General features: G+C 37.9%; 2 protein-coding genes and 1 long non-coding RNA gene across 7 annotated transcripts in view; 1 reads left to right on the top strand and 2 right to left on the bottom strand.

The window, feature by feature from the left end:
• The window catches only part of KLHL32 (kelch like family member 32), a 217725-nt gene extending 198029 nt beyond the window's left edge, over positions 1–19696 (top strand). Inside the window, exons 8-11 of the mRNA XM_055433048.2 lie at positions 2323–2381; positions 6981–7173; positions 9057–9151; positions 19535–19696. Coding sequence (XP_055289023.1) covers positions 2323–2381; positions 6981–7173; positions 9057–9151; positions 19535–19696 — 509 coding nt within the window. The remainder of the gene's footprint in view (positions 1–2322; positions 2382–6980; positions 7174–9056; positions 9152–19534) is intronic.
• Positions 9058–19499, bottom strand: LOC129560839 (uncharacterized). The gene is made up of 3 exons (XR_008686865.2): positions 18035–19499; positions 17477–17575; positions 9058–9332 (listed from the first exon to the last, which is right to left on the bottom strand). It is a non-coding gene; the product is annotated as an uncharacterized LOC129560839 (long non-coding RNA).
• A 2164-nt stretch (positions 19697–21860) lies between the features above and the next one.
• Positions 21861–27916, bottom strand: part of MMS22L (MMS22 like, DNA repair protein) — a 128710-nt gene continuing 122654 nt past the window's right edge. For all 5 annotated transcript variants that reach the window (XM_088840702.1, XM_088840703.1, XM_055433043.2 and 2 more), the window contains one exon: positions 21861–27509. In XM_088840702.1, coding sequence (XP_088696828.1) covers positions 27416–27509 — 94 coding nt within the window. In that variant the 3' untranslated portion in view covers positions 21861–27415. The remainder of the gene's footprint in view (positions 27510–27916) is intronic.

Below are 27916 nucleotides of genomic sequence, written 5' to 3'. Positions count from 1 at the left end.
TATTAATTCTGTCTCATATTTCTAAAACAAGTAGAGAGACTGTCAGAGTTTTGAAATAATGTGGGGGGAGTTCACCTTCTGTTCCCTCTCATTTGGAGAAATGATTATAGGCAAGCTGGACATTAATCTGGAGGTTATGGACCAGATCAAAAGCACTTGGCAATCATTTTAACCCTGAAGACTTGTGAGGTATCAATAGATTTGATTACTTTTCTGTAGTTATGCTGAGAAAGAATTATTGGACATTCCATTTTTAATCAGATAAAATAAAGGAAGGTTGAGGGGAAAGCAAACATCCCTCTGTATTTGACATACATTTTGACTCTACATAGGTATTTCAGCCTCAGCTTTCTTAAGTGTACTATCTTTTTCTTTGATTTCATCTTTAAAAATGAGACATTCAGTGAGAAATCCAGAGAAGACTATTTGAGGGCAGGAAGCTCATTTCTTTCTGTTCTTTGTGGATTTTTTCTGCAGACAAACCACTTTCCTTGATCTTGAAAGTAGTTGCAGCTTCATAGAACTTATAAAAAAAAGCCTTCCCAGTTAATAGTAGCTATGGTCAGTTACATGAAATATATATTCTCCTTACAGGGATTGAGACAGTCATGGTTGGCCTGGACTGGTTTCCTCTCCTTTATATATCCATTAGTACTGATTGATTATTCCACTTTTGTTAAGCTGATGCACTAATTCTGTGGTGTTTGGTTGATTTGACTCCTGGCCATGGAGTTGATAGTCATGACCTATCCAAAGCATTTGAACTACAAAGCAAAAATTTTAATGGACAAAGTTAAACATGCAAGGAAGACTTGATTCAAGACTATTGCACTAGGGGAGAGAGATTAGAATGCAGTCTGAAGTCAACTCCTCTGAAAAACAATAGGGTTTTTAAGCATTGGGGTGAACTAGAAGAAATATACCGAAGTGCTTTATCCTTGTGATGTGTTGAGCATATTCAGTTACCCTGAATCTGTAAATGTTTTCCATTGTGGCTTGGTCATTTGTGTTTCATGATTTGCATCCATCAGAATTAGGCTCCTAGCCTCCATAGAAACTGAGAGATGGGAACATTATCTTCCTTGATGGTAACATCTCAATGGGATGGCTCCCAGGTCTTCAAGGAAGATACTCCTGGGTTGTAAAACTTGCAGGAAGCTTCATAAATGATTTATGTCATTCCTCTTACTTCATCTCATCAAGTAGGTTATATCATCCACATCATCATTATCAGAAGTACAGTACAATAAGGTATTTTGAGAAAGAGTCCACATTTACATAAATTTTATTAGAGTATATTTTTATAATTGTTCAAATTCATTATTAGTTATTGTTATTAATCTCTTACTGTGCCTAATTTGTAAATTAAACTTTATCATAGGTATATGTATATAGGAAAAACAAAGTTTATACAGCATTTGGTACCATCCTGCACTTCCAGGCATCCAGTGCAGGTCCCCCCCTTCAGAGATAAGGGGGGGATTATTATTGAGTTAAATTAAATTCATATTAAGTTTAAAGGATTTCTTTTTTCTGCTTAATGTGACTACTGGAAAAATTAAAATTGTATATGTGACTCCTGTTTGCTTATTCTATTGGACAGCACTGGTTCTAGATCTCTTTTGATAAGTAATATGTTTTTTTAGACACAGTTCTTCCAAAGAGACATCAGGATATCACTGTGTCAGGACTTCCCTGGCAGTCCAATGGTTAAGACTTTGCCTTCCAGTGCAGGGGGTATGGGTTCGATCCCTGGTTGGGGAGCTAAGATCCTGGATGCCTCTGGGCCAGAAAGCCAAAAATGTAAAACAGAGGCAATATTGTAACAGATTCAATAAAGACTTTAAAAATGATCCACATCAAAAAGGCTTAAAAAAAAAAAAGATACAGTTCACTGTGTTAGCACACCTAAGACTACAGCTATGAAATGACCAAGTTGGCCAAGGACAAGAATTTTCCATATAACTGTGTCCCTGGCATAAATATTGTAGAGATCTGTGTTAAGTGTGCTATGCTTGCTCCCACTCCCTCACCATATTTTGCGCCTCATTCTGGCCATGCAGAGCAGCTTGCCAGAATTGGGGGCCTCGTGGTAATCTCAGCATACTTGTTGCTTGCTCTCAACTGGATTGCTTCTGAAATGTTTCTTGAAAATGAAACTGCTTCAACAATAAGCTTCTTAACTATGTCATGGGTTCACCACTAGGGTGTACAAACAGATCCTCGGCAGTAGCTAATTTTCCTTTAATTGTATCTCATTCTTATGTTGGACTATCCCATTTCTTATTCATGAAAGCGCTAACATGTGCTAATCCATTACAGGTGGAGTAACTAACACGGCACAATATCAGAACAGACTAATGGTATATGAACCTAACCAGGTAAGACTCATCTAAGAAAAAGCTGATTACCTTAATTAAAATGAATTTTTAAAGATTCCTCCAGTAATTAGGAGTTGGAACGCCAAGTCTATACACACACATGCATCTTAAACTTACATAAAGAAAAGGAAGCATCTGGATAAACTGCTTTTGGGTTGCTTTTTTTTTTTTTCCTTACAAAGCACGAAATTTCAGCTCTTTTTATGCTCTACTCAGTGCTTAACTCTTTCAGAGTTTTGCATAATGTAGGAAAAAGGGAAAATATGTTGATGAGTTAACTGCCCTTATTTCCGTTTATCTCAAGTGGCTGTCCGTCTTTGAGATACCCTAAGAAAGGATTTGCATTGTCCTGTTGCTGCAGCCTTTGAGAAGGCTTGTCATTCAGGGAGGGGAGCATGCTTATGGTTTTGTTATTCCCAAATAAATGGTAACTTATTTAACCCTGTGTAGCCAGCATATCCCAGGGCATTGTGAAGGATAAGTCTGAAGGAGGAGTATCTGAAGAGGTGGAGTATGTTTTTCATCTAAGAGCTGGGCCTGGACTGGGCATATTGGGATGGTGCCTGTGCCTTCTGCCCACTTCTCATGCACATTTCATGACTTTTCTTTCCCCACAAAAGAAGTACTTTTATTTTCTTTTCCTTCTACCAAAGTATCTGTAACTGTGGCACATGTTTGCTGAATTTGGCCATTTCTGTGATTTTGGTAATGTAAGTATTTTCCTGATTATGACAATATTCCAGAATGATTTGGAGGTCAAATCATCAGCAGAAGATAATGGAACACAGAAACAACAGGCTGGCTTTGACAGTCTGGGTCGGGATTAGCCATCAAATATATGTTCAGAGTGACCTCAGTCTATTTTGTATCTTTTAATTTTTACAATTCCTTGATTCTGAGTGTGGCAAAAGTATTTCTGTCTTTGCAAGTGTGTTTCCTGATGTCATTATAAGCTGTTGATTTTGGCGACCATGTGTTCCTGGGCTGGGTGTCTCAAGAGGGATCATTAATTACAGTTGCTTGAGTTTGGTGCACACGTGGTTAAAGAGGAAGAAGGTGTTAACATTTCTCAAATGAGTTCTGTTTCATGTTTGTACACACATGCTCTTTTTTAAAATTCTGCTGGCATATTGTTTACGGTGGGTACTGGCAAACATCACATCTGCTTGCATCTTGCTCAGAATCTCAATAACTCTATCATTCAGCCCTGGTGCTTATTTCTCTTCTAGGCCTTTGTGGAGAGTCAGTAATGCCTGCCATCTGCCACAGAGCACATCGCTACCTGCCAACAGGCAGGCCGGGTGACCTCTGCTTCCTCAGCACTGATTAGTATTCACACGCTAGCTTATTAGGAATGACCCCACCAGGCCTCTCTGTTTCTTTGCCTTTGCAGTGGTTGGCGGCTCACCTGGCAGGCACGGCAGTGAAGAAAGCTAAAGATATAATCAGGGGATGCAGGCAGGCTTTGCAAACCAGATGGCATCCATAGTCCTGTGGCAGGGGACTGGACTGCCAGTGCAAACACTTGAGTCCTCATACTGTGATGCGTTTCCTCATAGAAAGCACCTCCAGAAAGCACCATCAGTGTCTTGAGTTAAATCCACTCATGTGTAATGTATTAAAGGTATTTCTTAGAATATCTAAAAGGTTTAACTGTTGTATTAAAGATACAGTTAATTGGAAGGATATTCTTATTATGACATGTTTAAAACTGGGGGAGCAGATGAATGCAAGTCTTAAACAATTGGACAAACCACTTTCTGTTTTCTTGTGAGTGTATCTTTAAAAGAGAAATTAGAAATGAGCCAGTCAGTATGCCCTTAGTGAACTGACCAATATTTATACAAAACCTTTTTTTTTTTTTTCGATTCTGCCTTTACACCTCTGTGAACTGGTGAAATTGTATGTATTCAAAACATCATGATTTTTCTTGGCAAAAAGAAATTATCTGTGTTCTTCCTGTATGTTTAGTGTTTATATAAGAAGAAAATGATTAGGCTTATTTACCTGTCCGTTACTTGAGATTTAATTTAAAGTCATATTTGATTTTCACCTATTTTTATATTTTAAATAACCTTATTTGAGAGAAGTTGAGAATACCTTTGTAATCCTGAGAGTGATATAGAACCACACATTAGAGGTTTCACCGTTTCCTAAAGTTATCACAGAAAATTTGGTTTTCTGTAACAGAAGACCAAATAACAATATGCCTGGAAATAACTTTTCCCAATTTGGTGAAGATATGAGTGTAAACATATTAAAGGCTGTGAGGGGTTTGTTGCTGAATCAAAACTTTGCTCTTCCATTGACCTCAGGAGGTTCATCCTGGAAAGAACAGCAAAGCTGCCCTCCCATTAGCTTATGTAGGGTACCCTGTGAGCCAGTGATTTCATCACAGTAAGTTTCCTAGTTCAGTTCAGTTGCTCAGTCATGTTCGACTTTTTGCGACCCCATGGTCTGCAGCATGCCAGGCCTCCCTGTCCATCACCAACTCCTGGAGTTTACTCAGACTCATGTCCGTTGAGTTGGTGATGCCATCCAACCATCTCATCCTCTGTCATCCCTTTCTCCTTCTACCTTCAATCTTTCCCAGCATCAGGGTCTTTTCAAAAGAGTCAGTTCTTCACATCAGGTAGCCAAAGTATTGGAGTTTCAGCTTCAGCATCAGTCCTTCCAATGAATATTCAGGACTGATTTCCTTTAGGATAGACAGTTGGATCTCCTTGCAGTCCAAGGGACTCTCAAGAGTCTTCTCCAACACCACAGTTCAAAAGTATCAATTCTTCGGTGCTCAACTTTCTTTATAGTCCAATTCTCACATCCATACATGACCACTGGGAAAACCATAGCCTTGACTAGATGGACCTTTGTTGGCAAAGTAATGTCTCTGCTTTTTAATATGCTGTCTAGGTTGATCATAACTTTTCTTCCAAGGAGCAAGCCTCTTATTTTCATGGCTGCAGTCACCATCTGCAGTGATTTTGAAGCTTCCGAAAATAAAGTCTGTCACTGTTTCTATCTACTGTTTCCTCATCTATTTGCCATGAAGTGATGGGGCCAGATACCATGATCTTCGTTTTTTGAATGTTGAGTTTTAAGCCAACTTTTTCACTCCTCTTTCACTTTTAAAAGAGGCTCTTTAGTTCTTCTTCCCTTTCTCCCATAAGGGTGGTGTCATCTGCATATCTGAGGTTATTGATATTTCTCCCGGAAATCTTGATTCCAGCTTGTGCTTCATCCAGCCCAGTGTTTCTCATGATGTACTCTGCATATAAGTTAAATAAGCAAAGTGACAATATACAGCGTTGATGTACTCCTTTTCCTATTTGGAACCAGTTTGTTGTTCTATGTCCAGTTCTAACTGTTGCTTCCTGACCTGCATCCAGATTTCTCAAGAGGCAGGTCAGGTGGTCTGGTATTCCCATCTCTTTCAGAATTTTCCACAGTTTGTGGTGATCCACACAGTCAAAGGCTTTGGTGTAGTCAATGAAGCAGAAATAGATGTTTTTCTGAACTTTCTTGCTTTTTTGATAATCCAGCGGATGTTGGCATTTTGATCTCTGGTTCCTCCGCCTTTTCTAAATCCAGCTTGAACATGTGGAAGTTTACGGTTCACGTACTGTTGAAGCCTGGCTTGCGGAATTTTGAGCATGACTTTACTAGTGTGTGAGATGAGTGCAATTGTGCGGTAGTTTGAACATTCTTTAGCATTGCCTTTGTTTGGGATTGGAATGTAAACTGACCTTTTCCAGTCCTGTGGCTACTGCTGAGTTTTCCAAATTTGCTGGCATATTGAGTGCAACACTTTCACAGCATCATCTTCAGGATTTGAAATAGCTCAATTGGAATTCCATCACTTCCACTAGCTTTGTTCATAGAGATGCTTCCTAAGGCCCACTTGACTTCACATTCCAGTGCTGACTGTGGCTTATTAGATCATGAACTCCTTATTGCCAAATTCAGACTTAAATTGAAGAAAGTAGGGAAAACCACTAGACCATTCAGGTGTGACCTAAATCAAGTTTCCTGAAGTGCACATTATCAGACATGTGTGCCAGGCAGTGTTGTAAAGGCTTAAGGTGCATTAGCTCATTTAATCTTCACAACAGGCTTGTTGATTGGGTACTGTTATCTCCGTTTTACAGAGGAGGAAGCAGGCACAGACAGGTTAAGTAAATTACCAAGCTCACACACAAATTATAAACTCGGTATCCTGGATCCAGATTCTGTTTTGTTATCATTACACCACTGTACACAAATACTATGCATGTGCACTCCTAAGCCATTTGTAGGACAATATTCTGTCAACTTGGAGATAACTATCGTGAAAACTTCTAAATTCTCATATGCTCCTCTTACAAATGCAAAATGCCCTATAAAATGCAACCCAAACAAGAGGAAATGCCTTATGTAAGTTGCAAAACAGAGTTAGAACATGTGGGATCTTATGCACTTGTGCTCAGGTAAGACACCCATTCCTTTCAAACTAAGTAAACAATAAATAGAATGTGGTCCACCAGCAATTCCTAATGAGGAACTGCTGTTTTCTGCCATGGACATCTCCAGTTAACAGTTCACCTGCATTTCTTTTCTTTTCAGAATAAGTGGATAAGCCGTAGCCCTATGCTGCAGAGGCGGGTCTACCATTCCATGGCTGCTGTTCAAAGGAAGCTTTATGTTCTTGGAGGCAATGACCTGGATTACAATAATGACCGGATCCTCGTGCGACATATAGATTCCTACAACATAGACACTGACCAGTGGACGCGCTGCAATTTTAACCTGTTGACTGGCGAGTACCTTTGATTAAGTAAATCAAGAGAAAGAAGAGATTCAGGAAGCTGACAAACTTGTTTTCTTAGACATCTTGAGGGCAGCTCTAAATATTAAATGCATGATAGTAGAACAACTTGGTTTTATTACAAAAGGTGAACATTGTTTATCTCTGACTCAGTCCATTGGCTGAGCATCCAGTTTCTCAGGGCCTGTTTACCTCTGTGTGTGTTCTCACATTGTTGAGAGAGACATGTCAAGTCCATTATTGTCAATCAATATTCATGTAGGAACACTGGTGTAAGTAGGAGGGATCAGGTGCTGAAAGAGTTAACAACTCTATAGGAGCAATTAACTTCTGTCTTCTCACTTTTAGTCTTATTTCTTATGAGTTCAGGAGAATGGTCTTCACTGTTTATCACTGTCAGATACTGTTTTTTCCCTAAAGAGAAAACGCTGGAGATGTTCTGTGCATAGGGGTTTGGCAGCACTTCTGACCACGCAGACCTATCCAGCCATCACCACAAGCAGCACTAGGTAGGGACCATCCTCATCCCAAAGCAAATGAAAAGAAAGCAGCAAACAGCCTACCCCTGACGTTTCTTTATGAAGTTGAAAACTTCCTCCCTTCTTGGCTTGCATTATTAAGATCCCTTCCCTTCCATTATTAAGATCACAGACTCAAAAGGTTGGCCAGGACTATGGCCTGAAGGCATTTTAATATGCCGAGTGGGCACTCAGTCACTCACAGCCACTGCTAAGGAGGCCACATTGGGGGCATAACCAATGTGAGAGGTTTAGATGCTTTATACTGAGCTCCTGTTTTTCTGAAAAATGATCCGAGGCCCACCTACAAGCACTTAAGTCTAAGTTCCTGTAGTGGTACCTTAGCCCCTTGGTCTCTCGATCTGTGATTCTGTCTGCTATAGGATCCAGCTTATTTATTACCTGAGTCAATTCTGTGTCAGCCCATCAATAAGAAGAGACTGTCTCACTCTCTGATGGCCTCCAGGGAAGAATATGTGGTAGTGAGTTATTCTTTTTTTTTTTAAATGGAGGAGGAACCTTTCATCATTTTGGCGTGTCTATATCTAGGGACTACCCAGACTGGTCCCAGCTCAGGAACTTTAATATAGTCTTAAAACTGTTGTGTATGTAAAGAAAAAGGAACGTAGTAACTATCAGTCTTTTTCTGTCATTTGTCTTCATTTGGGGCACACTAGGGGCATGGCTCTGTTTTATTCGCTTCTTGGGGTTGCAGCTGTTACAGATGTAAGCACTTGCCTTAAAAGTGTTTGTATTCAGTAGAACAAGAAGTGTTTTGCATTCCTAAAATTTATTTTATTTCCATTCAGTTCAGTTCAGTCGCTCAGTCGTGTCTGACTCTTTGCCGACCCCATGAATCATAGCACGCCAGGCCTCCCTGTCCATCACCAACTCCCAGAGTTCACTCAAACTCATGTCCATCGAGTCGGTGATGCCATCCAGCCATCTCATTCTCTGTCGTCCCCTTCTCCTCCCGCCCCCAATCCTTCCCAGCATCAGAGTCTTTTCCAGTGAGTCCACTCGTCGCATGAGGTGGCCGAAGTATTGGAGTTTCATACAACATGGTATGAAACTCTTCTATATGGCTTATTATTTCTGTCTTTAATGCTGTATTTACTAATTTGACTGGCTATTAAGTGTTATAACCCAGTTCTGACCCAGCACAGATTCATTCTCTGAGAGTGGTTAATTCTTCCCTCTGAGACCTGGGAGGCAGGGATTAGTTGCGGCAAAAATCCCGTGGAGTATACCCATGTGCCACAGGGAAAAACTATCCCTCAGTGGCAAAAGGGTTAATTAAGACATGCAAGGAAATAGATTTATTTTTCCTCTTTTATTCAATTCTCTTTACTTTAGGCCAAAATGAATCTGGAGTTGCTGTCCATAATGAGAGAATATACTTAGTTGGTGGATATTCAATTTGGACAAATGAGCCTCTGGCTTGTATCCAGGTGAGTGGTTGAAGTCCCCTTTTGAAGTTCATTCACATGGTTCAGTGAGGTTATTTTTTGCAGTGCTGAATTGAAGGAAGAGAATATTTACATGTAGAAAGAAGATTGAGCTCCTTTGTGCAGCTAGTTCAGCCACTAAACTTCATTCTGCATCCTTAAGATGATATCTAATGATTGAGTCCTATTGAAAATAAAGATGGGAATGAGCTTTAACAGTATATATAATATATACAGGAAGTGGGGGAAGTGGAATGCCTTTCCCTTTTTTATAAACCAAAACCTGTTGAAATCTTGGTAACAGTACTTTCATATCTGCAAAACTTATTTTTTATATATTCCAATTCGTTCATTTAACAAATGCCCTCTGTAATGGTGTTCTTTCCTAGCAGAAGTGAGTAGCCATGTTTTCTGATTGGTCTGAGGGGGGAACCTCTGCTCCCAGAGTATCCTTCGCACATCAACATGTGAGCAGCCCAGACTGGGCAAGCTGCTAGCTGGGCTGTTCAGAACAGCAATGGCTGTTGTTGATATACATAGTCAAGGTGGTATTATTTATGGCTGTTTTTTTTTTTCCTTTTTTTTTAACAATTCTTACCAGAGCTGTTTTTCTACTTTGAGTTCTCTGGTAACATATTGACATGTATTAGCCCTGACCTTTCCCTGATCTCCAGAAAAATATATCATTATAACTATTCATAATATCTAACCTCATCTTTGTGGGAAGATTTTAAACAGATGCTTCAATGTCTTTAATAGTTGCAGGACTATTTGAGCTTTTAATTTCTTCTTCACATCTCATAAGGTATGTATCTTTTTTTCAAGAAACTTTTCCATGTTTTCAAAAATGTTAGTATATAGATATTGAGTTGGTTATAGTCTGCTTTACATTCGTAATATTGCTTTTTTTTTTCTTTCCTTCCATTCTTGATCTATCTTGCCCAAGATTTGTCTGGGGATTTTAACTCTATTTTTGATATAGATAAGTAGTTTTAAGTCAGCAAAGGTAGCATAGAAATGAATATTTAACAGGCTTGTCCTGATGGATGTAGTTTCTGATCTAACAGTGGGAATGTAATGTGTTAGTTTAAGGTATATGACATAATTTTATATACCTATACATTGCTAAGTAATCACCACAGTAAACTGAACATCCATTACCTCACATTTGTACTTTTTTCTTACGAGAACTTTTAAGATTTACTTCCTTAGCAAGTTTCAAATATGCAATATAAGTATAATCAGCATTCAGGACATTGGATCCATGAACTTAATCTTATCACTTTTTTGAGGTATCTTTTGACTACCTCACCCATTTCTGTCACTCCCCACTGCTTGCCTCTTGCGACCACCAATCTGTCTTTGCTTTCTATGAGTACATTTTTTTTTTATTCCACATATAAGTGAGATCATAGAGTTTCGTCTTTTTCTGATATATATTTTTTTGGATTGGCCAGAAAGTTCGCTTGGGTTTTTCCATAAGATGGTACAGAAAAACCTGAACAAACTTTTTGGCCAACCCATTACCTAGAATAATGATGCCCTCAAGGTCCATATATGTTGTTGCAGAAGAAGGACTTCTATTTTTATGTCTCTTTCTAAATATATATGTTTGTGTGTGTGTGTAGACAGATATCTATCTCACATCTTCTTTATCCACTCATCCATAAGTGGGCACTTAGGTTATTTCCATGTCCTGGCTATTATATATAATGCTGTAGTGAACATGGTACAGATGTCTCTTCAAGATACTGATTCTGTTTTCTTTGCATAAATACCCAGAAGTGGAGTTACAAATCATAAGGTATTTTTAACTTTTTGTGGAAACTTCATACTTTTTTCAATAGTAGCTGCATCATTACTAGAAAGCATTACAAAGTTAGTGGATGAAGGTGATGGAATTCTAGCCAAGCTATTTAAATCCTAGAAGATGATGCTGGTAAAGTGCTACACTTAATGTCAGCAAATCTGTCAGTTTTCATTCCAATTCCAAAGAAGGGCAGTCCCAGAAATGTTTAAACTACCAGATAGTTGTGCTCATTTCATATGCTAGTATGGTTATGTTCAAAATCCTTCAAGCTAGGCTTCAGCAGTATATGAACTGAGAATTTCCAGATGTACAAGCTGGGTTTAGAAAAGGCAGAGGAACCAGAAATCAAATTGCCAACATTAGCTGGGTCATAGAGAAAGCAAGGGAATTCCATAAAGACATCTGTTTCACTGACTATGCTAAAGCCTTAGACTGTGTGGATCACAACAAACTGTGGAAAATTCTTCAAGAGATGGGAATACCAGACCACCTTCCCTGTCTTCTGAGAAACCTGTGTGCAGGCCAAGAAGCAACAGTTAGAACCAGACATGCAACAAAGGACTGGTTCCAAAGTGGGAAAGGAGTATATCAAGGCTGTATATTGTCACCCTGCTTATTTAACTTATAAGCAGTGTATATCATGAGAAATGCCAGGCTGGATGAATCACAAGGTGGAATCAAGATTGTTGGGCGAAGTATCAACAACCTCAGATAGGCATATGACACCACTCTAATGGCAGAAAGTGAAGAGGAACTAAAGAGCCTCTTGATGAGGGTGAAAGAGGAGAGTGGAAAAGCTGGCTTGAAACTCAGCATTCAAAAAACAAAGATCATGGCATCCAGTCCCATCACTTTATGGGGGAATAGATGGGGAAACAATGGAAACAAGTGACAGACTTTATTTTCTTGGGCTCTGAAATCACTGCTGATGGAAACTGCAGCCATGAAATTAAAAGACGTTTGCTCCTTGGAAGAAAAACTATGACAAACCTAGACAGCATATCAAAAAGCAGAGACATCACTTTGCCAATAGTGATCCCCCTATTCAAAGGTATGGTTTTTCCAGTAGTCATGTACAGATGTGAGAGTTCTACCATAAAGAAGGCTGAGTGCCAGAGAATTGATGCTTTCAAACTGTGGTGCCAGAGAAGACTCTTGAGAGTCTCTTGGACAGCAAGGAGATCAAAGCAGACAATCCTAAAGGAAATCAACCCTGAATATCCATTGGAAGGACTGGTGCTGAAGATCCCATACTTTGGCCACCTGATATGAAGAACCGACTCATTGGAAAAGACCCTGATGTGGGAAAGATTGAAGGCAAAAGGAGAAGGAGGTGGTAGGAGAGAGAGAGATAGAATCACCAGCTAAATGGACATGAGTTTGAACAAACTCCGAGAGATAGTGAAGGACTGGGAAGCCTTCTGTGCTGAAGTCCATGGGGTTGCAAAGAGTCAGATACCACTTAGCAACTGAACAACAACAAAGCTACACCAATTCACATGCTTTCCCTACCTGCAGTGCACAAGGGTCACTAGTCATGTACACTAATTAACTCATTACATCTGGCTGTTCCCAAACAAATCTGTTTTCAAAAAGATGAAGCAGTACATGTGTATATCTTAAGCCACTGAGGATATTGTAGAGTAGCCTCAGGATTAAGGTGATTCTGAAAGAGGCAATTCATACATTTTAATCAAATAAGTTTTAATCAAAGCTTGTGTTAATGGAATAAATTTCATCTCTGAGATTAGACAATAAAAGATCCTAATGTATCTGCTTTTTTAAAAAATAAGCATTATGGGTAGTTCTGCCTTCCCATAGTCACTTTTAAGTACCACATCAATCAATCATTTGCAAAAGCTATGTTTATTTCCTTGGCTGGCATGTTAGTCCCACAAAGCACAGATAAACTTGATAAAAGCTTTTAAGAGCCTTTATTGTTTGTAGATAATAAGTTCATATAAGCATATGAATTGTCATTTAAAGAGAGGCTTGGAATGTTAAGTCTTCCTGGATAACAGACTCATCATATATCTTCAAGTTTAGCTACTGACAGCTGATTATGGGTTATATTATCATTCATTCTAAACCATGGCTGTACAGTCTCAAGTATCTATTTTTTGGGTGACTACAGAACTATTTATTTTGGTTCATTAACAGTAAATATGTTGATGGTTGAAGAGACTACCTAGATGTTCAAGCCATTTCCTTACTATTTTCTGGAAGAATATCCAGCAGAGAAGTAAGAAGATGAGAGATTGAAATAGTATTTATGAGAAGATACTGACTAGACAGTAGAAATTCCTGAGTACATATCATCAGGTTGAAAATCACAGCAGACAAGAAAAGAGGGTGGAGTAGAGGACACGAGCTGACCTCTTCTGTGGAAATACCAAAATCACAACTAAGTGCTGAACACCCACTGACCAGTGCTGGAAGCCACCCAACCCTGCGCCCGCAAGGCGGTGGGCGGGGCCGACCGTGGTAAAGCTCAGCCCCATACATGCTGGGTGGGTAAGCCACAAACCAAAAACTGACTCTATCACAGAAGTTCTCCCACAGGAGTAAAAGTTCTGAGCCCCACATCAGGCTCCCCAGCCTAGGGCTCTGGCAACAGGGGAAGCCCCCGGAGAATCTGGTTTTGAAGGCCAGTGTAGTTTAGTCACAGGAATTTCACAGGACTGGGGGAAACAAAATTCCATTCATGGAGGGCACTCACAGAGAGTTTGGTGTGTACCAGAACTCAGGGAAAACAGTCATTGTCCTTGTATGAGACTAGGCCAGACTTACCTGCTAGGGGAGTGTGGCTGTGAAGTCAGAATGGTGTAAATCACTGCTGTGGAACAGAATAAAGAATGAAGAGAAATAAGGATAGTCTAGGAGACCTCTGGACAATAGTAAATGCACCAACATTTGCATTATAGGGGTCCCAGAAGAAGAGAGAGAGAGAGAGAAAGGACCCGAGGAAATCTTTGAAGAGAAAATAGCTAAAAACTTCCCTAACATGGGGAAGGAAACAGTTACCCAAGTCCAGGAAGCACAGAGTCCCAGGCAAGATAAATTCGAGGAGGAATATGCTGAGACAGTTATAAACTGACAGAAATTAAAGGCAAAGAAAAAATGCTAAAAGCAATAAGGGAAAAAAATAATGTACAAGGAAACTCCCGTAAGGTTATCAACTGATTTCTCTGCAGGGAAGAAGGGAGTGTGGCACGATAGATTAAACTGATGAAAGGGAAGAACCTACAACCTACTCAACAAGGCTCTCCTGGAGATTTGACAAGAAACCAAAAGCTTTACAGACAAGCAGAAGCTAAGAGAATTCAGCACCACCAGACCAGCTTTGCAACAAATACTAAAGGATCTTCTCCAGGTGGAAAAGAAAAGGCCGTGACTAGAAACAAAATTATAAATGGGAAAGCTCTCTGGTAAAGACAAACATACAGTGAAGGTAGGAAATCATCTGCACACAAATATGGTATCAAAATCAGCAATTGTGAGGAGAGCACAAATGCAAGATATTGGAAATGCACAAAAGAACAATTACAGGCCAATATCACTGATGTAAACAAAGATGTAAAAATCCTCAACAAAACATTAGCAACAGTACATTAAAGGGCTCATACACCATGATCAAATGGGGTTTATCTCAGGGATGCAAGGATTTTTCATATCTGCAAATCAATCTGTGATGTACCACACCCACAAATTGAAGAATAAAACCCTTATGATAATCTCAACAGATGCAGGGAAAGTTTCTGATAAAATTCAACAATTAAAAAACTCTCCAGAAAGCAGGCATAGAGGGAGCCTACCTAAAATAATTAAAGGCCATATGTGACAAACCTACAGCTAACATCATAATCAACAGTGAAAAGCTGAAAGCATTTCCTCTAAGATCAGGAAAAAGATAAGGATGTCTACTCATACCACTTTATTAAACATAGCTGTGGAAGTTATAACCATGGTAATCCAAAAAGAGAAATAAAGGGAATCCAAATTGGAAAAGAGGGAGTGAAACTGTTACTGTTTGCAGATGACATGATACTATATATAGAAAATCCTAAAGATGCTACCAGAAAACTACTAAAGCTTGCTAATGAATTTGGTAAAATTGCAAGATACAAAATGCAAGGAAATCTGTTGCATTTCTATACACTAACAATGAAAGATCAGAAAGAGTAAATAATCCCATTGCATCAAAAAGAATAAGTACTTAGGAATAAATCGATCTAAGGAAGAAAAAGACTAAGACTCTGAAAACTGTTAGATGCTGATAAATTAAAGATGATACAAACAGAAGATACATAGTATCTTTGAATTGGAAGAAATCAATATAGTTATTAATAAAATGACCAGTAATACCCAAGACAATCTACAGATTGAATGCCTTACCTATCAAATTACCAACAGCATTTTTCACAGAACTGGAACAAAAATTTTTTTTTAATTTATATGGAAGCACAAAAGACCCCAAATAGCCAAAGCAATCTTGAGAAAGAAAAGCAGAGTTGGAGGAAAGAGGTTCCCTGACCTTCGGACAGTACTACAAAGCTACAGTCATCAAACAGTATCGTACTGGCAGGAAAGCAGAAATATAAGTCAACAGAACAGGATAGAAAGCCCCGTGGTCAATTACACACCAACAGTCAATTAATCTACAAGAAAGGTAGCAAGAGTATATATACAATGGAAAAAACACAGTTTCTTCAATAAATAGTGCTGGGAAAAATTAAATTATTGTTTTTAACTCAATACACAAAAATAAACTCAAAATGGATTAAAGACCTAAATATAAGACCCAATACTATACAACTCCTACAGAAAAACACAGGCAGAACACTCTTTGATATAAATTGCAGCAGTATCTTTTTTGATCTGTTTCCTAGAATAATGGAAATAAAAACAAAAATAAACAGATGGGACTTAAAAGCTTTTACACAGGAAAGGAAACTATAAAAAATTCAGCAAAAGACAACCCACAGAACAGGAAAAAATATTTGCAAATGGTGCATCTGACAAGGGATTTCCAAAATTTACAGACATCTCATGTGGCTCAATATCAGAAGAATCCAAACAAAAAATGAGAAGACCTAAATCTGTGTCATCTGTCACATCTTGGTCACAGATGACCAAGAGGCACATGAGAAGGCACTCAGCATCATTAAAAATTAGAGAAATGCAAATCAAAAGTACAGTATCACCTCACACCAGTAAGAACGGCCATCATCAAAAAGTCTACAAACAGTAAATGCTGGAGAGTGTGGAGGAAAGGAAACCCTCCTACACTGTTGGGAATGTAAACTGGTACAACCATGATGGAGAACAGTATGGAGGTTCCTTAAAAAGCTAAAAATAGAGCTACCACATGATCCAGCAATCCAACTCCTGGGCATGTATCTGGAGAAAACCATGTTTTTAAAGGATATGTGCACCCTAATTTTCATTGCAACACTGTTTACAATAGCCAAGACATGAAATCAACCTAAATGTCTATCAACAGAGGAATGGATAAGGAAGATATGCTACATATATACAGTGGAATATTACTCAGCCATTAGAATGAAATAATGCTATTTATAATGACATGGATGGACCTGGAGATTATTATGCTAAGTGAAGTTAGAGAAAGTCAAATTATCATGATACCATTCATATGCAAAATCTAAAAAAAAAGATACAAATTAACTTTACAAAACAGAAACAGACTCACAGATTTAGAGAACAAACTTATGATAACCATGGGGGGGAGAGTCGAGGGGGAGGGATAGACTGGGAGTTTCAGATTGACATGTACATGCTGCTATGTTTAAAACACATAACCAACATGGAGCTACTGTATATCACAGGGTACATGGCTCAATACTCTGTAGCAACCTAAATGGGAAAAGAATTTCAAAAAGGATAGATATATGTATAACTGAATTACTTTGTCATATACCTAAAACTATCAACATTGTTAACCAACTATACTCCAATGTAAAATAAAAATTAAAAACAAACAAAAAAATTTTAAGCTCCAAAACATTGAATAAATTGAGATAGGATCTGTGAATGAAAAATGTATAGGAAAGAGTGGAGAAAACAGTATAGATGTTAAAAATATCAAAAGTTCAAGTTTTTTTAATAAGTCACAAATATGTAGAATTCTTGGATTTTAAAGGCATGGCTGACTAAGATTAGTGAAAGTCACACTTAAATAGTTCAGACTGGTCTGTTAACATCCAGAAGGACTCGTCTTTTTTTCCCCCATCTTGAAAATACCAGACAATAATCTATTAAGACTGACCCTTCTGGACTCTCATTAAAGTTTATTTAACTATCATTTGTAGGATTCAGCCACACAGGGATGAAGCATGTCAAATGTTGAGAAACCATACTTTTTTATCTTCTTTTCTGCTATGTGACTTACCACAGACTGTTTAACCCATTATGAGGACAACTGAAATGAGAAAAGCTGAGATGCTCTTAAATCAATACTTTAAAGGTTGAGCTTTGGACTTGTTAGTAATACTTACTCATGGAAAATGTTAAGTCCTAAGGAGTCAGGTGCTCTTGTTTATTCAGTGGGTGTGTAAGCAAGCAGCTGGCACAGAGCTTGACTCTAGTCTGGTATCCTGTGGATGACAAGCATAAAGGAGCAGCTGCCCAAGTGATTAGTCTGTGCTGTCAGATCACCTCCACTGCTGTTCACTTACTATTACTTCTTTTTGGCTGGAGGATATGCTGCCAAGTTGGCACCTACTTCTCCCCAATGCCTTCTCTCTGCCAGCTTTCAAGGGAGTGTTTTGGAGAAAAACCACCAACCCTTCGTTTTCCCTGTCTTACAGATTAAATAAATTACATCTGCTTAGTGGCTTCCCAGGTGGCGTAGTGGTAAAGAATCTGCCTGCCAATACAGGGGATGCAAGAGACATGGGTTCAATTCCTGGGTCGGGAAGATCCTCTGGAGTAGGAAATGGCAACCTGCTCCAGTATTCTTGCCTGGTGAATCCCATGGACAGAAGAGCCTGTTGGGGTTATAGTTCATGGGGTTGCAGAGTTGGACCTGACTGAGCATGCACATAAGCACTTACCGTACGCAGTCTCTCTTGGTCCAGGAAACTAGACAAAAGTTCTCTGGATGGTGACTTCAGCTTTTGTGTTCTAAAAATGTATTCAGTCGGGGCAGGGATGTCACAAAATGGCATGAAATCCTTATTCTTTCTTGGGTTGCAACTCTGAGCCAAAAAACTGGCTCTACCACTTACTAGCTGTGTGACACAGCTAGTCAAATTCACAGGGTGGGGGAATAATACTTGTCAAATTGATCTTGAAGTTTCTCTAGGAAAGAATATAAGAATAACCAAGAAATGCTTGAAAATGAATGAGAGAGACATGCCCTTACCCAAAGTAACTGTAAATGTACTACTGTAGGAAGATACATAAATCAACAAAAGAGAACAAAGAAAAACCTGTATGTAGCATGTATTGGAGCTATTTAAAATTAGTAGCGACAGGGCATATTGTTCAGTAAATGGGATGGGACAGCTAAATGTCCATTTGGGGAGAAAAAGCTACAGGTTTGATCTTTTATTCTAGGCCTTACTGATGTCCATCTTTATGGGCTTGGATCCCCAAATCTCACCGCCCCCTTTCATCTTAAATAATGCATTATTGCATTAAAAGCTTAAGAATTATCCACTTAGGTGACAGATGTGGGTGTAAGAGTGGACAAGACCACTGAAGAGTGCCACAGGGTCTGTGGTTGGAATATTGGGGCACGTCTGCATTTAGGATGCGGCTGGAAGAAGTGGACCAAAGTGGCTGACAGCAGGACAATATGAATGACATTTTTTGTTTTTAAGGTCATAGAACCCAAGGGAGGAAAAGTTTTAAATGAAAGAGGAAGGTCATATGAAGAGAGGATAAGATGATTGAGGGCTAGTTTTATGGGTTCAACAAGTATGACACAGCCAGCTTGTCTTAAAAAAAGAATCTTCCTAGTAGTTAAGATTAAACCAGAAATCAGTGAGGTGAGAGCAGGCACTAACAAAGATTCTTTTCCATATAAGGAAAGAGATGAAACTCCAGCTTAACCAGGAAATAACTGGGGAAAAATCTCCAGAAGCAACTGATTTTCTTGGACCTGCTATGAAGATATAATATTGTCTGTGCCAGACCCTGAGTGAGATGATCTCACCAGTTTTCAGAGCAAAGCTGCAAAGTCAATGGTGTTTTCACACTGCAGATGAAGATTTGTAAGCCAGCATACAAACAACGGTTACTAGTTTGGGCAAGTTACTTAACCAATCTAAGGCAGTTTTATTAAAAGACGATAATGCTGCCTACATCTCAACACTTGTTCTGAAGGCTAAATTATTATAAACAAACATCTATGTACATACACATAAATGTGTAGAATAGCATTTTACAGGAACTAAATACATATTTCTGGTACAGCACTGTGAGAAAAATAGCAATATGTAAGAGAGAGTCAAGTCAGCATAATTGAAACTGCAAGTTTTCTTTCATGTGTACACAGCTTTATTTTGAACAACCACCTTTAACATACAGATTTCTCCCTTCCTTTGCAGGTACTGGATGTAAGTAGAGAAGGCAAAGAAGAAGTATTCTATGGGCCTAGACTCCCTTTTGCTTCCAATGGAATAGCAGCATGCTTCCTCCCCGCTCCGTATTTCACATGCCCTAACCTTCAGACTCTTCAAGTGCCTCATCACAGGATTGGCACTGTCTGAAAAGCCAGTGCTTTCTTAATAACCCGTCATGAACAGGAGGAAAAAAAGCCTGACTTTTGGATACTGGGCATGAAAATACTCAGTGCTCAATGCTTCCTTGTTCTGTTTTCTAGATCTTATTATATTCAGATAAACATAAGCAAAAAATGAAGTTTTCTAAAATACACATTATTGAAAACGCCTGTCACTTTTCTCCATGTGTGTCAATATACAGTATGTATGACTTTTACTGTGGTGTTAGCTTAGGGCCGACTGAATGGTCTATGGGTCTTTAAAGCATTCTTTATACACCTTGTCTAATCAGTGCTGTCCAGGACACTACACTCATAGTGAGGCAGTTTATTTCACAAGTACTGCCATCAGTGATCGTCAAAAAAATTGTCAGTACTTAATCTCTTTACTAAACCCTGGGTTTGTAATTTTTCTGCTAAAAATTCAACATTATACAACACTGCTGTATAAGCAGAGTACTCACCATTATGACATCGTAAGTTTTTAAATGCCGTATTTTATTCAAGGTAATATGAATAACAGAAGTACACTGGAACAGCAGATGGAGTATACAGATTTTTCACCTTGGTTGCTCTGTGACCTTGGCTTAACTTTACAGTGCTTCAGTTTTCTCACTTTTTAAGGAGGGCAATTATTGATTTACATATTAATTCAGAAGAACGTTGTGAGGATTAGGCAAATACTCTGAAGTACTTTGCCTCAGAAAAAATATCACTCAAATTACAAGGTATTTTACTGTTTTTAGGACTTTGTAATTGAACTGGAAGATTATTTTTGAAGTTTAAGAATTACTGGATAGAACTTGAAAGCATGCTATGAGATGATTCTGAAAAGCATGTGAAAGAGACATACTAAGGAGAAAACAGGGAGTTTACCAAAGCCAAAGATTCCTAAACTTGTACAAATTCATTTAAGACTATTTAGTGAAAAGTGACATTTTAAAGCTCGAAAAAAAATTAGTTGGACTAATTTTGGTATCATAAAGTGCTCTGACATAAATTTGAACCTAGAATCGGTAGTTCTAATAAAAGTTTTTCCACTTTGTTAAAGGTTATGTCAATCTTGAGTGCTTATGGGATTCTTCTCCATCACCAATACATATTACTACCATTTCTAATAATGCATAAGAATTTTTTTAGGCTAGGTGTTTGGATTTGCTTTGTCTATAACAAAAAGTTAAAAAACAACTCAATAATCGTATTTGAACATAAATTCCACAACTATAATGTGAGTTTTTCCCCTTTCTCTAATCTCGTTAGGATAAATCACCTTTCTTAAAAGAAGACTTCACTTTTATTCCTTGGTATAGTTTAAGCATTCAGCAATCCTTGGCTTATAGGAAACTGTCATTTTGTTCATGTAGCCACTTTTAGTAAGCAGAAGTGAACAAAAGTGATTATTTTTAATCCTAAATAGAGAAATCACTAACTTTATATATTATATAATACCTAAAACACTTATTTTAAATATGTATTAAATATCAATATATTAAAAATAAATATATAATTTTTGGCTGTTCAGATTAAGGGGGGAGGGGAGACTAGGGTAAGAAAAAGAGTGGTAAAATTTTAAAAGAAAAGATTTTAAATTTAGACAAAAAACCTTAGAGGAGTATTTGTACAGTACTGAAAATTGGTAATTGATATTTAGAAGGAAAACAGAGTCTCTTTATAAAGTATAAACCATCTAAATTTTTAAAAATGCCTTACTTACAGTGTCAGGAAAGTGGACTCCCAACATTTCAGAAATCTTTTCAACAAGGACCTAAACAGTGATTTCAGATTTACTAAAATTTCTACTTGACACACAGATTTCTTCCCTCCAGGAATTTTACCTTATAAAACAATCTATTTTTAATCCCAGATTCTTTACCCAATTATTAAAAAGGAAATGGTCTAAAAGTGAACTTGTTTGACTGATAAATGGAAAGGCAGCCCGAGATTATTCTAATTTCTGTGAAAACTTCTAACTGTTCATTGAAAACAAATCAGTATATATTATCAAACCTTTCCTTGTATAGTATTACTCAGTAATAATTGTATAATAGTAATACTATAAATTGAAGTTGGAATTTTTATATAAATTTTACATAATTTTCAGAAACATATAATTGAAAACAAAGAATAGCATCCAAAGTACAGCAACCCTTCCCCACAAAGAAAAAATCCAGATCACTTATAATTCGATCCTGTCCCTCAAATTACCAATCATAAGAGCTAATGAGAAAAATTCTAGAGAACAATGGTTGGTCATAAATATCAAAGTCCACTGAAACTATTCAAATACATGTTTTCTATTATAGTGAACTATTCTACAGTAATACATCTTCCATTTTTATTCTTCAAAGACCATATTGTATTTATTAATTTCCATAAAACCATGAAACTTAAAACAATTTAAATATCATTTCAAGATTGTACTTTAAAAAAGAAAAAGCAGTAACACAGATATTAGCAGTGTTCTTACTCTAGGAGGAAAAGCCCGAAAGACATGAATCTTTAAAATAATATGTATGTAAAACGCAGTAAAATTCCTTAGATCTTTTAAGAGCAAAATGCCAACTGGTTATTTTTAGGGTATTTTTCACACCACTTCTCTCTGTATTTTCCTCAGTTTGGCCATATGTATACTGTATACCCTCAGCCATTACAGCAGCCGAAAAATTAACTTTTTTGTGTGTAGGCAGAGTATAAGAGCAACACGAGTACATAAGATAAAAAATCTTCCTCGAGGTAACATGGTTCGTTTTTATTTTGGTTTTCAAAGAGTCAATCTACCATAAAGAGGAAGCTGAATAATCACAGGTGCGGTGTAAGTTGAATACCTGCATTTTTATTATATCTCATTACTTTGTACACAAATAACTTAAAACGTGTATAAAATGAAAATGCCTGGAATTTTTCTAAAAGCATAATTCACAAGTGCAATGAACTGGGTAACTGTCTTCACACCAAAAACTTCAGTAAGCAGAAGTTGGTCAGTTCTAATCATTTGATACTGATTTTGGTAAACTTAACAATATAGTTTATCACAGAATCAAAATATGCCTCATCTCTTATATCAAATATGTGAAAGAATATACTATTTTGCTAGTTCCCCAACCGTTTTACACAAACAGAGCCTGTTATTTATACCAACATACTCTCCACTTGACTGACAACGCAATATTTTTAACCCCAGGAGGAGGAGGCAGGAGATCAGTTTTTGGAAGATATAAGGTTTATGTAAAAAAAGAGTATGAATCAAAAACCAGTGGTTTAGAACAGATAACAGTTTTTGGTGAAGTTTCTATGATATCTGCCTTTTATCTCTGAACAAAGTGTTAAGTTGAAGTGTAGAACTTAGAGAAAGTAGTTTTCTTAAAGGTTTTTCTCAACTGTAACAGCTTGTCAAATTCTTATAGGATTATATAATCCTAAAAATAAAAACTGCCAAGATTCTATGAATGTACATGCAAAGGAGTCCATGTAATTAGTTATAAACAGTAGTTTTAAAGGTCTGTGATGAAGCACGGAAGATAAAAATAACAATGTGTAGTGAAAATACACACCTAACAACCCACAAATAATTTTTTTTACTTACCCCGAAAAATCAAAAAAGTCAAATATGCTTAGTAAGAAAATAAAATATGCTAGGGATAAGGAAAGATGTAAAAGTTTATACTGTGAAACTCTTCCAGTACAAATGCACTGAATACCGAATGATTTTGTATAGAGACAATAATACACCCATGTCATTTTCTCCCCTATGAAAACCTAATTAAATGTTCAATTGAAATTTAAATCATAACCAAATCTGAGTGTCTAATAAAAGTCCTTTTCATCACCCTGTTGTCCTTCAATCATCTTTTACACTCCACCTGATATTTTAAAGAAACTGACTGGAATCCTTACGTACAGAAAGTGAGTGTTAGTCGCTGAGTAGTGTCCGACTCTACTCAGTGCTCCTCAGTGCTGCTGCTACTGCTAAGTCCCTTCAGTCGTGTCCGACTCTGTGCGACCCCATAGACGGCAGCCCACCAGGCTCCCCTGTCCCTGGGATTCTCCAGGCAAGAACACTGGAGTGGGCTGCCATTTCCTTCAATGCATGAAAGTGAAAAGTGAAAGTGAAGTCGCTCAGTCGTGTCCGACTCTTCGCGACCCCACGGACTGCAGCCTACCAGGCTCCTCCGTCCATGGGATTTTCCAGGCAAGAGTACTGGAGTGGGGTGCCATTTCCTTCTCCGACTCAGTGCAGTGCTACACTACTCTACTCAGTGTGAAGAGCTGACTCATTGGCAAAGACCCTGATGCTGGGAAAGACTGAGGACAGGAGGAGAAGGGGATGATAGAGGATGAGATAGTTGGATGGCATCACCGACTCAATGGACGTGAGTTTGAGCCCACCCTGGGAGATGGTGAAGGACAGGGAAGCCTGGCCTGCTGCAGTCCATGGGGTCGCAAAGAGTTGGACATGACTGAGCAACTGAACAACAAGTGTCTGACTCTTTGCGACCCCATGGACTGCAGCCTGCCAGACTCATTTGTCCATGGAATTCTCCAGGTAAGAATACTGGAGTGGGTAGCCATTCCCTTCTCCAGGGAATCTTTCTGACCCACAGATGGAATCCAGGTCTCCTGCATTGCAGGCAGATTCTTTAACATCTGAACCACCAAGGAAGCCTAACATGTATATTTTAATTTTCCTATTTGAGGATCTTAAAGTTAGGTTTCTGTAGAAATGGTGGTAAGCTGGCAAACTGAATGAGGCCCACAGTGTAGAATGAACATGTCATTCAGCGAAAGCAGCCAAGACAGCCTACTCTCCTGCTTGAGTTGAGTTTGGAAAGAGAATAGTGTCAGGTGGCAGGAATTCTTCTGACAGAAGGGCTTCAATGTCAGCTTATTAACAATGGGAAGTAAATGGAGCTCCTTGAGCAGAAAAGTAACAAGATGAAAGTAGTCCTCTAGGAACATTAACGTCAGAAATATGTGAAGAATAAATTTCAATAGTCTGGAGATGAGGCGATTATAGTGCCTAATAAATTTGGATGCACATGATGGCAAAAAGAAAAAAATAGCAAGAGCTTGTACTGCTGATTACTGCTGATCAGATGAAAAGTGGGGAATGAAGAATCCAAGAAACAGCAAGGTTAAGTGAACTGGGAAAGTGGTGTATGCTCTGGGTAGAAAATGAAGGCAAAGACAGTGTCACCTTCTCTGGAAAAGAGGTGACAAAGTTAGCTTGACGTGTTGCCCTGAGATTCCAGGAGAATCCAACTAGATAGGTTTAGAGAAAAAGTTGTACTAGGTACAGATGTGAAAGATAAAGTTATTAGCTAGTCTTCTCAGTTCACTACCAGAAGAATGTTGAGACAGAGAGGGTGAAGGGCCAGATCTTACCAGTGGGGACAAGAAGGGAAAATGCGTATGTAGGAAGAAGCAGTATCGCTGAGGAAGGGATGAGAAGAAAAAAGTGCAATGTCACAGAGGCGCGAAAGCCCAAGGAAAATGAGAACACATTCCAGATTAGACCACAAGAGACTGGCTTACCTTAACAATGGTAGAAGCAGTCACCTCAGATATTACAGGGATTTTAGGGGAAAAAGAACATTAAGGAAGCAACTAAAGTCTGGCAATGGAAAGAGATAAGACTATAGTAATAATTAAGGGTCAGTGAAGATTTTTAAGAAATGGAACTGAATCATAAATTTTCTTTTTTCTTCAATGAATAAAACAGTTTAAAATTTTACTGATACACAAGTTAAATATATTTACATGTACAGGTTACAGACTTTCTTGTTACTGAGTTTTATGTATAAATTTATTCTTAATGTACACAGGTACATATCCTAATGTATATTCAGTAACAGATTTTCTTAACCCTTAAAAAGTTTCATAAACTAAGAGCAAGATTATCTAAGACATCTTTATCAATTTCCCTTGGGGAGGAATACACACACACACACACATATAAAAAACCCTTTAAAGGCACTCCATTAAATATTTTAAATTTCAACTGCTAAAACTTTCAAAATAATACATCATTAGTAAGTCACTATTATAATGAGAAGAAATTCATTGCTATGAAGTCTTAAGTAACCTTAAAGAGGCTTTTATTCATCCCATTTATTGAATAAGTTTATTTAGGGGTAAAATAGACCATTTATAAGTAATGAAGTCCTTTAGACTTCACAAATTTCAATTAGGAAAGGGCTGTTAACTAACTATAGTTTCCCGACTGCAGTGCATTTCATTTTAAAAGATACCTGAGCCAGAAAAGGGCTGAAACATTTTAATTACATGATTATAAATCAGTTATCCCACTGATTCTTACCAGAACATTGTGAAATTTCGAGAAGTATTATTACTCATTTTTCTCCATGAAAAAACTAAGGCTCAGAAAAGATTAAGAATCTGCTCACGGTCACAAAGTAGAGCTGGGTTTAAGACCCACATGGGTTCTCAACACTAAGATTAGAACTGTTTTTACCAAATAATGCTCACTAGAAAAAGCAGTCAAGGACAAAGCCCAACCAGTAAAATAAATCTGAAATTTTAGATAGTTAAAGGGTTGAGAAATGAACTGCTACAGGAAACTAAGCTGGTTCCCTGCAAATATGTAAGATGGTAATTTATAAGAGGCTCTAGTTGAAGAGCAAGTAGATAATTGGGCTGACTCTTCAGAACTCTTCTGTTAATTTGTAACCTTGAAACTAAGCTGCTGCTGCTGCGTCACTTCAGTCGTGTCCGACTCTGTGTGACCCCATAGACAGAAGCCCACCAGGCTCCCCCGTCCCTGGGATTCTCCAGGCAAGAACACTGGAGTGGGTTGCCATTTCCTTCTCCAATGTGTGAAAGTGAAAAGTGAAAGTGACCTGCAAATATGTAAGATGCTAGTTTATAAGAGGCTCTAGTTGAAGAGCAAGTAGATAATTCAGCTGACTTTTCAGAACTCTTCTGTTAATTTGTAACCTTAAAAAATTTCCAGAATATTATTTATTCTCTTTTTAAAGGCTCTTATTTATCCTCCTCTTGATATGACAACTCCAAAAGAAAGGATGACTAGAAAAACATCTGGCAACTGTTGGATCCCAAGTATAAACACTGTTAGCCCAAGTGAAAAAAAAAATTACATATATAACTGTATAATCCCTTAGCCAGATTCAGTTAAGTGTGCTCTGAAAGAATTTTATTAACTTGCCTCAAACATAGTATAAAAAAGGATACCAAATATACAGTCCTATCTCCTGACCATTCCTCAAAAGAAATCAATAAAAACAAGCAAACAAGAAAGCAACCAAGTAACAAAACCAGCATAGGGCAGCCAGGTAATGTGAAATAGTGTCATGATTAAATATAACTTGTAAAGAAACAAAAAACAGAAATAAATTACTTGTAAGGCAGAAAGTCACACTACAATAAAATGCCCATGGATCAATCAGTACAAACCTGCATAGACATACACAGACAACACTCCCACATAGGAAAACTTAAAGTTTTTTTAGCTAAAACTGCCTCAAAACAGAATGCAGTTTTACCAAGTTCCAATGATTCTATAACATATTTAATTAACTTTTATTTTCTTATTTATATACTTTATACTTACAGGTATGTACGGAAAAGATCCTATAAAGTATTTTTAACAGAACATTATACAATTAATAAAAGTAGGAGTCAAATGGTACAAAGTGGCTTTAGGTAGTTATAATTAATGTTGAGGATGAAATCACAAAATAGATTCGACATGATCATTTTCCAGTCTCTGTATCTCATCTTGTCCCACTTGTCCTAGCTGAGATAAAAGTTTGCTATAGGCTTCCCTGTAAAGACAAAAGAAAAGAAGAGAGAGATATATGTTTATTGCTGCTGTGCAGTCGCTAAATCGTGTCGGACTCTGCGAACTCATGGACTGCAGCACTCCAGGCTTCCCTGTCCTTCACTGTCTCCCAGAGTTAGCTCTAACTCATGTCTATTAAAGTCGGTGATGCCATTCAACCATCTCATCCTCTGTCGCCCCCTTCTCCTGCCCTCAGTCTTTCCAGCATCAGGGTCTCTTCTAAAACAATCTCTCTGGGATACACAGACTTATCCCACCGTGTTTCATTACTCTAAATAGTCCAGCGCTATATTCAGTCATAAGCCTATAGGAAAAAAAAAAAGAGCTTTTATCTATTTTTGACCAAAAGCATATTATCTAGTTGAGTCACTAACCCTATTCACTGGAACA

The sequence above is a fragment of the Moschus berezovskii genome, chromosome 10, assembly GCF_049115385.1.
Source record: "Moschus berezovskii isolate FMDL1 chromosome 10, NW_MosBer_1.0, whole genome shotgun sequence".
NCBI lineage: Eukaryota > Metazoa > Chordata > Mammalia > Artiodactyla > Moschidae > Moschus > Moschus berezovskii.
This window is presented reverse-complemented; position numbering and strand designations above follow the sequence as displayed.